We start from the raw sequence: 13306 nt of genomic DNA on the forward strand, positions 1-13306 counted from the left end.
CTCCCCTGGAAGACCCCCTTCCCCACTGGCGCCACCCCTGCCCCGGGGGAGCATCTAACTCGCAGACTACACTGTGCGACAGGCCCGGGGGGGGGGGGGGGGGGGGGCTTGCTGAGGTCACTGACCATAGGCTCACACACTGAAGACAGCAGTGGCCTTCGACTATCTTTAGTGTATTTTTGGAGCCCAGGCAGGACCCTTCTGGGAAGTCACCAGGGACAGCCACGGCTGGCCCCCTCCCCGGATTCGCTGCCCTGGGTGCACGCTGGGGTGATGGGAGCGCTCGCTGAGTGCCGGGGCCCTGGGCTCGGCGCCCACCTGTGTCAGCGTATTTGCTGTCGCCGGGAGAGGACAGTCCTGTCCCATTCTGTCCCTGAGAAAACCAAAGCTTAAAAGTCGTGAGACCCGGGGCTGTGGAGCCGTCACTGGCACGCCGGGCCAGCGTCCCCCGGCACCGGGGCCTCCTAGCGACTCCTGCGTGCGGACCTCCTGCAGCTCCGTGAACCCCCGCTTTCCTCCCCCAGATGTCTCCCACGTCTTCCCGGAGTTCCCCGCGCCTGACCTGGGCAGCGTCCTGCTGCAGGAGAGCATCACACTGCACGACGTCAAGGCCCTGCAGCTGGTCTACCGGCGGCACTGCGAGGTGACCGTCCCCCCCCCCGCCCCCCCGCACCGGAGACGGCCTGGGCCGCGGGGGGGCCCCCTAGAATGTGGGCGGAGAGCAGGGCGTGCCTCCCCCGGGTGAGGCGCTCAGCCTCACACGTCGCCAGAACCGCTGAACTCTCACGTCACCAGGTGTCTCTGGGCGACCCGGAGGAGACAGGAGTGGCCCCCCCCCCCCCCGCCTCCTTTGGCTGAGAAGTAGATAGGATTTCCACTCTCTCTTTTTTTTTTCTTTTTAATATTCATTATGAGAGAGAGAGCAAAAAAAACCCCAAAAGATCGAGCAGGGGACGGACAGAGGGAGAGAGAATCCCAAGCAGGCTCCATGCTGTCAGCGCAGAGCCCGATGCAGAGCTCGATCCCCTGAACCGTGAGATCACGACCTGAGCTGAAATGAAGAGTCGGACAGTGAAGCGACTGAGCCGCCCAGGGGCCCCAGCATCTCCAGTCCCTGAACCGTGGCCCATCCGTTCATTCTGTCCCTTCTTGGGGTCTCTCTCTGCGTTTCAAGGGACCCCACTGCGGCTCCTATCACGCCTGCCCGCCCCGACAACAGTGCCAGGCGTGCTTTCCAATGCACAGCTGTGTCTGACCGGCCGTGTTTATTCGCAGGCAACCTTGGATGTCGTGGTCCACCTGCAGTTTCAGTACATGGAGAAGCTGTGGCTTTCCTTCTGGAACTCCAAAGCGCCCTCGGGTGACGGCCCCGCCCCTCTCCCTGCCAGGTAACTCACCGCCCCTGCCCCTGCCCCTGCCCCTGCCCCCGCCGAGACTGGCCGCTCATTTCTCAGGACCCCAGGCTTAACCTGCAGGCTGCGACCCCCCCCCCCCCCGCCCGCACTGTGACCCAGAGACCAACGTGTCACCTTTCCAGGAACTGGTGCTCAGAGCCCCCTTCTGGGTGTGTATGCTTTTCACACCCTGACCGTGGCCTGTGGCTGGTGTTGCCCCTCCGTCAGTTCAGCAGGAGGGACCGTAGGGGACCCCAAGAGTCCCAAATAGAGGACGTGTCATCGCCTGGCCACAGGCAGGGGAGGGGCGGCGCGGGCCCGCCCGGGACTTGGACGCGGGGCTCGGTGCGGTCCTGTGGCCCTCCTGCCACCCCACAGGCCGCGGCTCACCCCATCTCCCCCTTCCCCACAGCGACGGAGAGCCCGAAGGTGCCGTCCTCCCGAAGGACAAGCTGGTGTCTCTGTGCAAGTGTGAGCCCATCCTCAAGTGGATGAGGAACTGCGACCACATCCTGTATCAGGCCCTGGTGGAGATCCTCATCCCCGACGTGCTGCGGCCGGTGCCCAGTAAGTTGCTCGCAGGCGGCCGCTCTCCCCCGTTGGCCCCCTGTGCTTTCCCTGTCCCCCAGAATGAGGCCCAGGGGAGGGCCAGCTCGTGGCTCTGTGAGGCCCGCCACCCTCGGGCCACCGGGCTTTGGAGGGTGTGTGTGAGGCTGAGGTGTGCTCAGTGCTGTTGGGGGGTGGGGGGCGGGGGGGCACCCAGGTGACACTCCAGCTGGGAGGAGATCCCCAGAGGGTGGGGCTGAGGTCACAGGACAGACCTACCCCAGTCTGCAGGCTTGCTAAAACCCCACTGGGGCTGGCGACCTTCCCGGGGGCCCCTGCCCGGATGCCTCCAGGATGCAGGTCCGGGGTCCCAGTCCCTACAGGCTCTCCCTCTTGGCCTCCTGAGGGCAGAAGGAGGAGGAAGCTGGGCCCTGAGGCCTCGCTCTTAATGAGCGACTGCAGGGGGCGCCAGGGGTTACTCCGGGGCGGGCGGGACCTATCAATGTCTGTGCCTCTCGCCTCTGGGCCCAGCGGAAGCTTTGCTCTTTGTCTGTGGGCCGGTCTGCTTCTTTCGTGCCAGAAAATGGGAAACGGCAAAGCCATCACGTTTCTCCTCTGGGCTCAGCCTGCCCACAAACTGCTCGTTGTAGCGTGCAGTTAAAGTCTCCGTATGAAGGTTTGGGTTGGGGTATATTTCCTTTTATGTTTTTGTAGGGTTTTTAACAGCCTTAGTGGTTTTGTATCGCCAGCCATCTCTCAATGCACTTGGAAGCCAGTAGAATATACGTATGTGGGTGTGTCTGAGGGCTTCCCCTCAGCACTGTGTGGATCGTTCCGTCATCGGGGCTGTCCTGGGCACTATGGGGGGTTGGGCCCGGCCCCACCCACTCGGTGCCCGGAGCTCCCCCAGGTGCACCGACCACAGAGGTCTGCACACATCCCCCGGTGTCCCCTGGGGGCAGAGTCGCCCCCAGTGAGAGCCACTGGCGCAGACAGGCAGGTGAACAGAGCTGAAGGCCCTGGGCGGCCCTCATCCTTACCCAGCGCCCCCCCTGCCCTGCACGCCCCGCCCTCTCCCCCTGGCCCTGAGCCCGCCGCCTCTTTTCCTGCACTGCTTGTTCTTCGGGTTCTGTGTGTGTGTGTGTGTGTGTCTTGCACTGATGCTGATCCTGACGGGCAAGACTGCCTTTCTCACGGTGTCTCGGCTTCATCTCCCAGGCACCTTGACGCAGGCCATCCGTAATTTTGCCAAGAGCTTGGAAGGCTGGTTGACGAATGCCATGAGAGACTTCCCACAGCAGGCCATCCAGACCAAGGTAGCCGCTCCGCTGTGAAGGGAGCAGCTGGGAGGGGCCCCTGTCCTCTGCCCCGGGGAAAGCAGGGGGCTCCTGTGCCTGCTGCGGACCCCTAGTCCTCCCAGGAAGCCCCGAGGCTGCTGGCGAGGAGGGCCGGCACTAGCAGGGAGGGGCACGACAGAAGGTGTCATTTGACAGAAGGTGTCATTTGCTCCGAGGCACAGGCACGTGGGTCGATTCAGAACAGATAGAATGATTCCATGTCCGTCATAGGGGGGAGGGTTTAATCTCCCTGCTGCCAGCCTTACTGCAACGGTCTTGGCCACAAATCAGAACCTGAAATGAGCCCACTTGGCCTCCGTGCACAGAGGACAGTGATTGCCAGATGCTCTCACAAGCGTCTCTTAGAGACCTGCAAACCGGTGAGGCCAGGTTCCCAGCATCTGGCCTCCCTGACCACCTTCTGGAACTCTCTGTCAGACCAGTGACTCTCAGACTTAGGGCGCCTACGAGTAGCCAAGGTAGCGGTTACAGTCACAGATTCCCAGGCCCCACCCCCACAAAGCCTGATCCCGTGGCACCCAGGAATCTGTATTTCCCCTGGCCACTCCTGAGAGCCAGGGGATTCTGGGGGGATAAGCATACCGTCCTGAATGCTACCTCCCCGATACTGTGGCATCTGCTGTAGATGCCAAGGTGCCTTGGGGAGGTTTGTGTCCTTCATTTATTCTCACTCTTCAGGTCCTTGAGACTGTCCGAAGCTGGGGGGGGGGGCGGGGGGGGGGGGGGCTCTTCCCTGCTCCCTCCCCCTGCACTGTCCCTGAGCCCAGCACCCGCCCAGGAGAAGAGAGAACAGCGGCTCGGGCTCACTGTCTGCGGGTCTCCCTCGTCACAGGTGGGCGTGGTCAGTGCCTTCGCACAGACTCTGCGCAGATACACGTCTCTCAACCACCTCGCTCAGGCAGCCCGGGCCGTGCTCCAGAACACTTCCCAGATCAACCAGATGCTCAGTGACCTCAACCGCGTGGACTTTGCCAACGTGCAGGTGACTCTCCCGTGCCATCCCCCCCCCCCCCGCCCCCCGTGGCCTGCGGTGGGGCACGAAGACCGGGCCGCAGATCGGCGACGCCGTGCGTGACCCCCCCACCCCCCACCCCGCCGGCCTGGCCTTCCAGCCTCGAGAAAGATGCACAAAACCACAAGATTCAACCCACAGCAAAACCCGGCATGCGTGAGAACAGGTTCAGGGTGGAGGCCCCCCCTGCAGCCCGCCCAAGTCCCCCCCCAGCCATGATCCTGCAGGCCCCCCAGCGTCCGGGCGCCTGGACCCACACCTCCGTTCCCACTCTTTAAGAATCTACCTTCCCGTTGCCATTTTCGTGGCTGTCTCCTCCGGGCTCAGGCTGTGCGCACGTGGCTCCTGCCGCAAGGACGCTCACACCGAGTTCGTCCACTAAATACACAAGACACACCTTTGGGAAAGTGACCACTTAAAAGGAAAACGCCACAGAGACCCGGTGTGGCCTCGGAGCCTCGGAGCCGCGAAGCGCGGATTTAAGCGCTCAGAAGCCCGGGGGGCTCCCTCTCCGGGTGTTGTCTGTCCATCCGCATCCGCCCCTGGGCTCGGGGGCAGCAGGGAAAGGCCCGGAGCCGGCCGTGGGCGGGGGCCGTCCTGACCCGCCGCCCGCGCCCCGCAGGAGCAGGCCTCGTGGGTGTGCCAGTGCGAGGAGAGTGTGGTGCAGCGGCTGGAGCAGGACTTCAAGCTGACCCTGCAGCAGCAGAGCTCCCTGGACCAGTGGGCCACCTGGCTGGACAACGTGGTCACCCAGGTCCTGAAGCAGCACGCCGGCAGCCCCAGCTTCCCCAAGGCCGCCCGGCAGTTCCTTCTGAAGTGGTCCTTTTACAGGTGAGTCCGCCTTGACTTCCGCCAGAACTCGGGCCGGCGGGGCTGGGGGCCCCAGGGCCGGAGCTGCCTGCTCGGCGGGGACCGGGGACGGCGGCGGGCGTGTTGATAGCTTCCTTGATAGCTTCCGAGGGGAGCGAGGGGAGCGAGGGGAGCGAGCGGCCCGTGACCTTCCTTTCGGGACCCGTGCCCCTCCCCCTCCGCCCCGCCCCCCCCCCCCCACCGTGGTTGACCGGAGGCCTTGGGGAGAAGGGGGCGGGCGCCACGTCTGCAGCTCGTGGGGGCGGGGGGGGGGGGGGGGGGGGGAGGTCCCCGCCAGGGACCCAGAACGGGAGCTCGCCCGGTCACCTGCGGGGGGCTCGGGCACTCGGGGTCTGTCTGGGCGGCTGGCAGGCCCCTCGCGGGTCCACGGGCCCCCCCCCCCCCCCCCCCGCCCGGGAGGCCTGGCCCCGGAAGGTTCCCAGCCCCCGTCCGCCCATCCCCCAGCTCCATGGTGATCCGCGACCTGACGCTGCGCAGCGCTGCCAGCTTTGGCTCCTTCCACCTGATCCGCCTGCTCTATGACGAGTACATGTTCTACCTGGTGGAGCACCGCGTGGCGGAGGCGACTGGAGAGACGCCGATCGCCGTGATGGGAGAGGTGAGGGCCCCCCACCCCCTCCCCCCGCTCGGGGACCGCGGGGCGGCAGGGGCAGGTGTGGGCGCGGTGGCGGCGGTGGACGCCCCAACAGAACACAACACGCCTGCAGGAGGCCCGCAGGTGGGAAAGAGCTCCCGGGCTGGACCCGACAGACCCGGGTTCAGACCTGGCTCCAGAGTCCCCGCCTCCGAATGGAGACCTTGAACATCCACCCCACCCCACCCCACCCCCATGGCGTTTACTGTAAACTACGCTTACAATTTACCATTCTAGCCATTTTTTAAAGTTTATTTATTTATTTTGAGAGAGAGAGCACGTGCGAACAGGGGAGGGGCAGAGAGAGAGGGGCAGAGAGAGAATCTCAAGCAGCCTTTGCCCCATGAGCGCAAAGCGCGACGTGGGGCTTGAACCCACGAACCGTGAGATCATGACGTGAGCCGTGCAGGTGCCCCTGCCATCCCAGCCAATTTTAAGCGAACGTTTCAGTGGCATTTAGTACGTTAAGAGTTGTGCAAACAGCACTCCTATGTGATTCCAGAAAGCTCCATCACCCCACAGGCAAACCCCGTCCTTGGCAGCAGCCTCTCTCCCCCCGTCCCTCTCCCTAGACGCTGGCAGCCACCGCCCCGCTTTCTGCCGGGATTTGCCCGTCGTGGACACTTCACTCGCACAGACTCACACGTGATGTGGCCTTTTGTGTGAGGCATCTGTCACTCGACATAATCTTTCCGTGTCGTAGCGGGTGTCCTTGCCTCACTGCTTCTGTGGCCAAACAGCATCCACCGCGTGGCTATTCAACACTGTGCGTCACCTGTCCCCGCACCGACGAACACACGGCTCGTTCACACTTTTGGGCTGCTGTGAACGCTGGGGGCACCTTCTGGTTGGAATCCCTGTTTTTGCCTCATTCGGCCACACTCCTGGGAGTGGAATGGTGTGTCACATGGGGTTGTTCTGAGGAACAAATGAGGTGACGCTTACAGAGCTCTTAACACATGGTAAGCCTGTTACCACTCAGAGGCCACAGTCCCTGTCCCCTTGTGGCCTGAGCAGTCAGCACCCCCTCAGCTCTCCAGCGGCTGCCAGGCAAGGCCCAGAAGGTGCCAGAGGGGACACACCCAGCCTCAGTGCCACCTCTCACGTGGGGACCGCTACCATTTCTAAGCGAAGACCTGTTTGAACTGTGGATAGGGGACGGTGGCTGACATTCACCGGGACCAGGCCCCTCTGCGAGGCCCCTGACCCCCGGGCTTCTCTCTTTCAGTTCAATGATCTCGCCTCCCTGTCGCTGACACTGCTCGATAAAGGTGGGTATGTCCCTGGCTTTTCTGTGTGGCTCTCCCGGGGGTTCCTCCTCCCACTCCTGTGCTAGTGGAAATCGAGGCAGCTCCCCGGGGTGGGCTGGGGACCTTTAGGAGCTGCCTCCAGACGGGACAGGATGGGCCAAGGCTCCAAGGAGCAGCCCTGCACCTCCCCCTCGGGTGGGCGCCTCGGGGCGATGTCTAATTCCCCTCCCCAAGCACCTCCACCCCAGGCCCAGGAGCAGGGCCACAGCCCCGGGCCTCCGGCATCCACTTCTCCCCACCCCAACCCATTCCCTGCCCCACGGGGCGGGGGCACCAGTGCCAAGGGGGACGCTGCCAGAAATGTGACCGGGCAATTGGACCCTGGTCAAGGGAGGTCTCCGGTCACAAGGCCTCCTGGGGCACTGCGGCAGGGGGGCGGGGCGGGGCGGGGACCCTGGCCTGGCCATGCCTGTGCACCTCTCAGAACGTGCTTCTCTCTCCCTCCCTGCCGCACCCCCTGCCCGCACCCCTCATCCCCAACGCTAACCCTGCAGATGACCTCGGCGAGGACCGCAGCGGCGAGGCTGACCCGGACGCCCACGGCCTGGGTGAGCCGCTGGTGAAGCGGGAACGTGGTGACCCGAACCACTCCCTGCAGGGCATCTAGCCGGACGGTGCCTTCCCCGGGCTCCGGACCGGGCCCCTCGAGCTCTGCCGCAGCAGTGCCTCTTAGGTGACGTGACCTGACTCGCGAGGCACTGGCGCACCCTCACAGGACACGCTATTCCTCAAGAAAACCATTGGTAAACACGGCAGAAGGTCACATCGGGCTCCCGAGCGCCCAGGCTGCTCTCCTGGTGCCTCCTGGGTCATCTTCTTCCGAACGTTCTCGCTCTCTCCTCTGCTGGGCTGTGAACTTCGGTCTGAGTCTACGCACCCCCACCTGAGGGCCGGACGGGTCGGCGCCTCCACACTGGGCTCCTTTGCTGTTCCGCTGGTTGCAGTTTCCACCCTTGTGTCTTAAAACTCAGATCCCGGGAGGGACGGGATGTTCCGCAGCTGTCGGGCAGTGCTGGGCTGACCGGTGCCCACGGGGCCCCCTGGCCTGGTGCCCCGTGGTGGGAAGGGACCATCTCAGCGCCGTGCCCGAGGCCTCCTGCCCTTGCCCGCTGTGCCGAGGTGCAGAGGCCGGCCCGCCGGAGCCCCGCGCGCAGACGCCAAAGGTCTCCGGAAGCCGCTGCCGATTGCCGAGTCCCTGGACCACGCACAGCCCACAGCCCCACGTGCCTCAAAGAACATGTCACGGAAGTGGCCTGCTCATGCCGAGATACGGTGGTGTCTTTAAGAATCAAAACCATAAGTTTTATCAGCAACTAGAAGGATTTGGGTTCTGTCCGAGTTCATGGCCAACATCAGGCCAAACTGCTGGGTCTGCAGTGAGTTTTTCCGAGGGGGCTGGGTGGTCCGTGTTTCAGTGGCACTTTGAGAGGGCAGCCATCGGGCCAAGTCTGCCTGGCTCCCACTCCACAGAATCTTCTGGAACGCCTGCCTTTGAACTAGCAATCCTGGAGCACTTTGACCCCGGGCAAGTCCCATCTTGAACTGCTCCAGGTTGAAACCCTTCTTTGAGTTAAATGAATCCCGAGGACTTGCACAGCCTTGAACTTTGAAGACTCCGGATCTGCATCCGTCCTAACAAGTTGCACTTGGTTCCGTGCGAGAGTTCTGCCCCCAAACCAGCTGCAGGGAAGAAAGACAAACCTCTGGTCTAAGAAGCGACATCTTACGAAATGCAATCGTTTCTCCTTTTGGAAATACGTTTATGTCAATAGTTTTGTGCTCAACGCGTTACTAGAACGTTTCTTATGAACATGTGTATTGCAGTATATTCAGTCCCCGATGTTTTTTCTCATTCACACAGAAAATACTGATGTAAAGTCACGTGGCCTTTAAAAACCTTCCTTCCTCAGCCCACTCCAGGTGTGCGGAGGGGTGTGGAGGGAAGGACAAGAAAGACAGGCGCTTACTTGAGAAGCCAGAAGTCCGTGATAATCACAATGTTTGCCTGCTTTTACAGATGGAACCAGACAGAAAGAATGTCTTTAAAATATATATCTCCTCTCCTGGGAGACATTTAAGCTCACAGTTGACGGACTGGGATGGCCTGCCTTTTCTTCCACGTGCGCTAAGCAGTACAAACGGGGTTTCTGCCTCACGCTCCTGCCTTTGCAGGTTCCACGAGGGACAGTAGAAGCGACGGTAAAGACACGAGCCTTCCAAGCCCGTTCTTGTTTCGCGCTGCAGTGAACACACTGAGTGTACCCACTCCAGAGACCACGATCCACACCCCAGCCCCTCACACACACACACACACACACACACACACACACAGTGGTCCTGAAGGATGCAGCCCTCCCTTCAAGCCAGTCCCCTGCCTTAGACTGCCAGCCCGGCCAGGCTCATCCCAGGCGAGGCTCAGAGGAGAAGCAGTGGCCTCTGGCACCTTCTTCTTGGCTCTCTGGGGAGTGTTCCGGAAGGAGCAGGTTCCCTGAGCTTCATTTAGCAGGGCCAGCCCTGGGCCAAAGATAGCAAGAAAAGAATTCTCAGCCCAGGATGATGCAGACTATTGGTAGGCAGACGAGACCCATTCAGATCCTGCTCCAGCCACTGACGAAACCCGCCAGTTGTCCTCAGGGCTTGTCGGGTAGAGTGGTGGGGGCCGAACTTGGGGATCCCTAAGAATCACTGCAGGAGCTTACTCTAAAGTGGCCAATTCTTGGGCCCCAGCCACAGAGGAGCTGCCTGGGGGGGGGGGGGGGGGTTTGCTGTGGGGGGCCGGAAAGCAGCACTGTTTGGACCGCCCCTCTCGGGGGCTCTGACGCAGGGGGTGGTAGGACTTGGAACAGTCCTTGCAGAGGAGACCAACAGGCTCCGAAGCCGGGATGGGAAGACGTTCCAGAAACACGGACTTGGCTCCTGGTCAGCCCCTAAAGTTGCCCCTCCGTGCCACGCCAGTGCCCCACGTGCCCCGGAGATGCTCTGCCCTGGCCCCAGCCCAGGCCCCTCTGTCCCTCTGCCCTGAAGCCCCTAGGTGACACTAAAATCGTCTACTACGTCCCGGGGCTGGGACCTCCACGGCCTGCAGGTGGCTTCGTGCTCTGCTGTCACCATCTCGAAATTCTCAATGATTTTTTGAACAAAGGGCCCACGCTTTCATTTTGCACTGGGCCCTGATGCAAATTTTGTGGCCAGCCTCGGGAAACCCCCAGGACGCAACCACACAGCCTCTGCTTCAGCTGGGCAGCCGGGGCCCGTCTCTGTAGCGACTCCCTGCCAGGCTCTGAGAACCCAGCAGAGCCCAGACTCACCCCATCTCGTGGTTCACGGTCTCGGGCCCTCTCCAGCCTGAGACCCCCGAGCAGTGCCAGCCCCTGCACCAAGCAGGAGCCAACCCCAGCCTCCACCGCCCTGCCTCCCCGTCTAGACCCAGGCCCAGTGCCGGGGTGGCAGGGTCCCTGGAGGAGGAGAGCCAGGCCCGGCTCTTGGGCCTGAGTGGCTGGTGGCAGAGTGAGCGCAGATAATGCCCCCATGACAGCTGCCTCGGGAGCCCAAGCGGAGACGAGCAGGGGAGACCGCTGAAGGTCCACAGGCTGTCAAGTCCCTGTGAAGGCCCACCGGGTAGGAAGCCAGGCACGGGGGGTGAACAACAAGGGGAACCTCATCTTACCAAGAGCCTCTGGGGGTTCTGAGTAATCACGCTAGATGCTTCTGTCCGAGCCCCACTTTTTGACAGTAGGTGTTACCCACATTGTACACACCCGGGGAAATTTGAAGCTGCTGGCTGGAATGCAGACGTGATGGCTGGCGCATCCACAGACATTTGACACCTCGAGGTGGACATCATGTAATAAGGATGGCCAAGTAATGAGACAAAGGATCCTGGATCCCTGATGATCATGGAGCTGCATTATAATCCTGATGACCCCCAATCAGCGTTCGATAAGCCGGGGCGGGGCGGGGGGGGGGGGGGGATGCAGGGCAACCCACAGATGTTCGTGCCTCTGGGAATTCTCTAGAAGCAAGAACTCCAAAACAAGACGTGAGGTACACCCCACACAGACATACACATGCCCCCCAGCTGTGGGCACGCTAAGAAGGGAGAGATCCCCAGCCGACGGTGTCACCCCTCCCCCACTCGCCCTCCCACAGCTCTGGCTGGTGCCCACCCGCTCCTGGGTCCTCCAGAACCTTCCGCACTGTGCCCTTGCACGCGCTGCGGACTTGCTCCCCAGCGCCGCCCCCCCACCCCCACCCCACCGCTCAGAGGTTTGCGGGTGCTTCTCCCTCCACACAGCAAAGCAGGAGCTCAGCATCTGACCTTGCGGACCTCCTCCTCCTCATGTCCGTACAGCACTGCCCCACCGTCCATCCCACTGTCCAGACCAGAAACCCGGGGCCACCTCCCGCTCCCCAAAATGCCCACAACGCAGCCACTCTCTCCTTCCTCCTTGCCACTCCCCAACTCCTCCTGGCCGGGAGAGGCAGCACGACAGGGAAAATAGGACTAGACTGTGCACGTGTGAGCACCAACTCCACGCTGGCTGTCCCTGGCTGTGCCCTCATCTCAATGACAACTGACCCTTGGACAACGTGGGGGTTAGGGGCGCCAACCCTCCTTGCAGCCAGAAGTCCACGCAGAACTTCTGACCCCTCGAAATCTTAATAGCCTACCGTTGACCGGAGGCCTTACCAATAAACAGTCAACACGCGTTTTGTGTGTTGTATCATATACTGTATTCGTAAAGCAAGCTGGAGAGAAGAAAACGTAGTTAAGGTGATCATGAGGAAGAGACAATCCGTCTACAGAACTGCCCTGCATTGACTGATGTAAAGCTGCATCTAAGTGGACCCATGCAGCCCAAACCCACGTCGTTCAAGGGCCAACTGTACTTACGTTAGTTGCCCCTCCCCCCCCCCCTTACGGCGTTTAAATAAGTGGACACTGAGAAAGAAAGTGCCGGAGTAAACATTCAACAATGGTTTCTCAGCCTTGGCACCGTGCACACTTGGGACCAGATCTTTCTCACTGGTGGGGCGTCCTGGGCTCTGCGGCCTGTGGCACAGCACCCCTGGCCTCTCCCGCTCCGTGCCAGGGCCACCTTCCCTCCCCGAGTTGTGACAACCACGGACGTCTCCAGACATCGCCCGGTGTCCCCTGGGGGTAGGATCGACCCCCCCCCCCCCACAGCTGAGGGCCACTGGGTGACAGCATGATCTTTATGGCCCGTTCTTGCATCTTTTGAACGTTTACAGCCACGTCACTGATCACTTGTCTTGCTCGCCCTGTGCCTCACACACACCCTTACCCACTCGATGCTCTGATTTCTTGCACCTGGAGCTCAGCCCACGGCCTCATTTGGGGCCCTGAGCTTCACCGCACCTCCCATCTAACCTCCATGCCTTCACACACACGCATCTGCCTCGGACATATTTGACACCTCCTCCAGGAAGTCTTCCTGGAAGCTCTCCCGCTAGATTAGGATCCTGTATACCCCACATTTCCCATTAACACTGGGGACTAGCTCTTGTCTGCCTCGTTCAATACTGCATTTTCCAAATCTAGCATAGGCTATACACATGCTCAGCAAACATTTACCGAGTGAGTGAGTGAAGAAGGCTTCTGGGAGAAGGTGCTATTCATGGTAACCATGGGAAGGGAGGGGGAAGGAGGAGAGAAAACACGTGGAAGAACACTGAGGAGTGACCAAAGAAAATGCAGTCACACCTTGTGCTCTGCGAGTGTTCCGCAAGGCGAGCAAACGTTTCTAACACAGTTTAACTTGATAAACGAGCGGTGTCTTGCAATAACGAGTAGTACGTGATGCCGAACGTCACGTGATCACAACTGAGCCAATGATTTCTCTCTCTCTGTGGGTTGTGGGTGATCGTCTCCCACACTCGGATGCTCGGTGTGAGGCCGTGGCGTTGAGCGGAAATCAGTGGTTTTTCAGAACGTTGGAAGGTGCCCACAAGTGGCGCGCGTGTGTTTTTGGGCCCTTCAAAGCACCCGTGGACAGTCCTTTGCTCTTCCAGACAAGAGTGAGCTTAGGGATGCTTTGCTTCCTTCTAGGCCAGGCTGCCTGCAGATAGAGACCCTTTCCTCTGCTGCCTTAGTGCCAGCTACATTCAACACAGTCTATGACAAGACTTTGTTATTACTGTACTGGAGTCCACATCCATTA

At 61.3% G+C, this 13306-nt stretch overlaps 1 protein-coding gene across 8 annotated transcripts in view; it reads left to right on the forward strand.

Moving 5' to 3' along the window:
* Nucleotides 1-9209, forward strand: part of RFX2 (regulatory factor X2) — a 92125-nt gene extending 82916 nt beyond the window's left edge. For 6 of the 8 annotated variants that reach the window (XM_058728295.1, XM_058728298.1, XM_058728299.1 and 3 more), the window contains 9 exons: nucleotides 525-643; nucleotides 1276-1388; nucleotides 1807-1961; nucleotides 3159-3256; nucleotides 4131-4280; nucleotides 4933-5141; nucleotides 5595-5778; nucleotides 7043-7085; nucleotides 7619-9209. In XM_058728295.1, the coding sequence (XP_058584278.1) occupies nucleotides 525-643; nucleotides 1276-1388; nucleotides 1807-1961; nucleotides 3159-3256; nucleotides 4131-4280; nucleotides 4933-5141; nucleotides 5595-5778; nucleotides 7043-7085; nucleotides 7619-7731 (1184 nt within the window). In that variant the 3' untranslated portion in view covers nucleotides 7732-9209. The remainder of the gene's footprint in view (nucleotides 1-524; nucleotides 644-1275; nucleotides 1389-1806; nucleotides 1962-3158; nucleotides 3257-4130; nucleotides 4281-4932; nucleotides 5142-5594; nucleotides 5779-7042; nucleotides 7086-7618) is intronic. The other 2 variants (XM_058728294.1, XM_058728297.1) reach the window with 1 other exon arrangement.
* Nucleotides 9210-13306: the final 4097 nt, after the last annotated feature.

The sequence above is a fragment of the Neofelis nebulosa genome, chromosome 4 (genome assembly GCF_028018385.1).
Source record: "Neofelis nebulosa isolate mNeoNeb1 chromosome 4, mNeoNeb1.pri, whole genome shotgun sequence".
Lineage (NCBI taxonomy): Eukaryota > Metazoa > Chordata > Mammalia > Carnivora > Felidae > Neofelis > Neofelis nebulosa.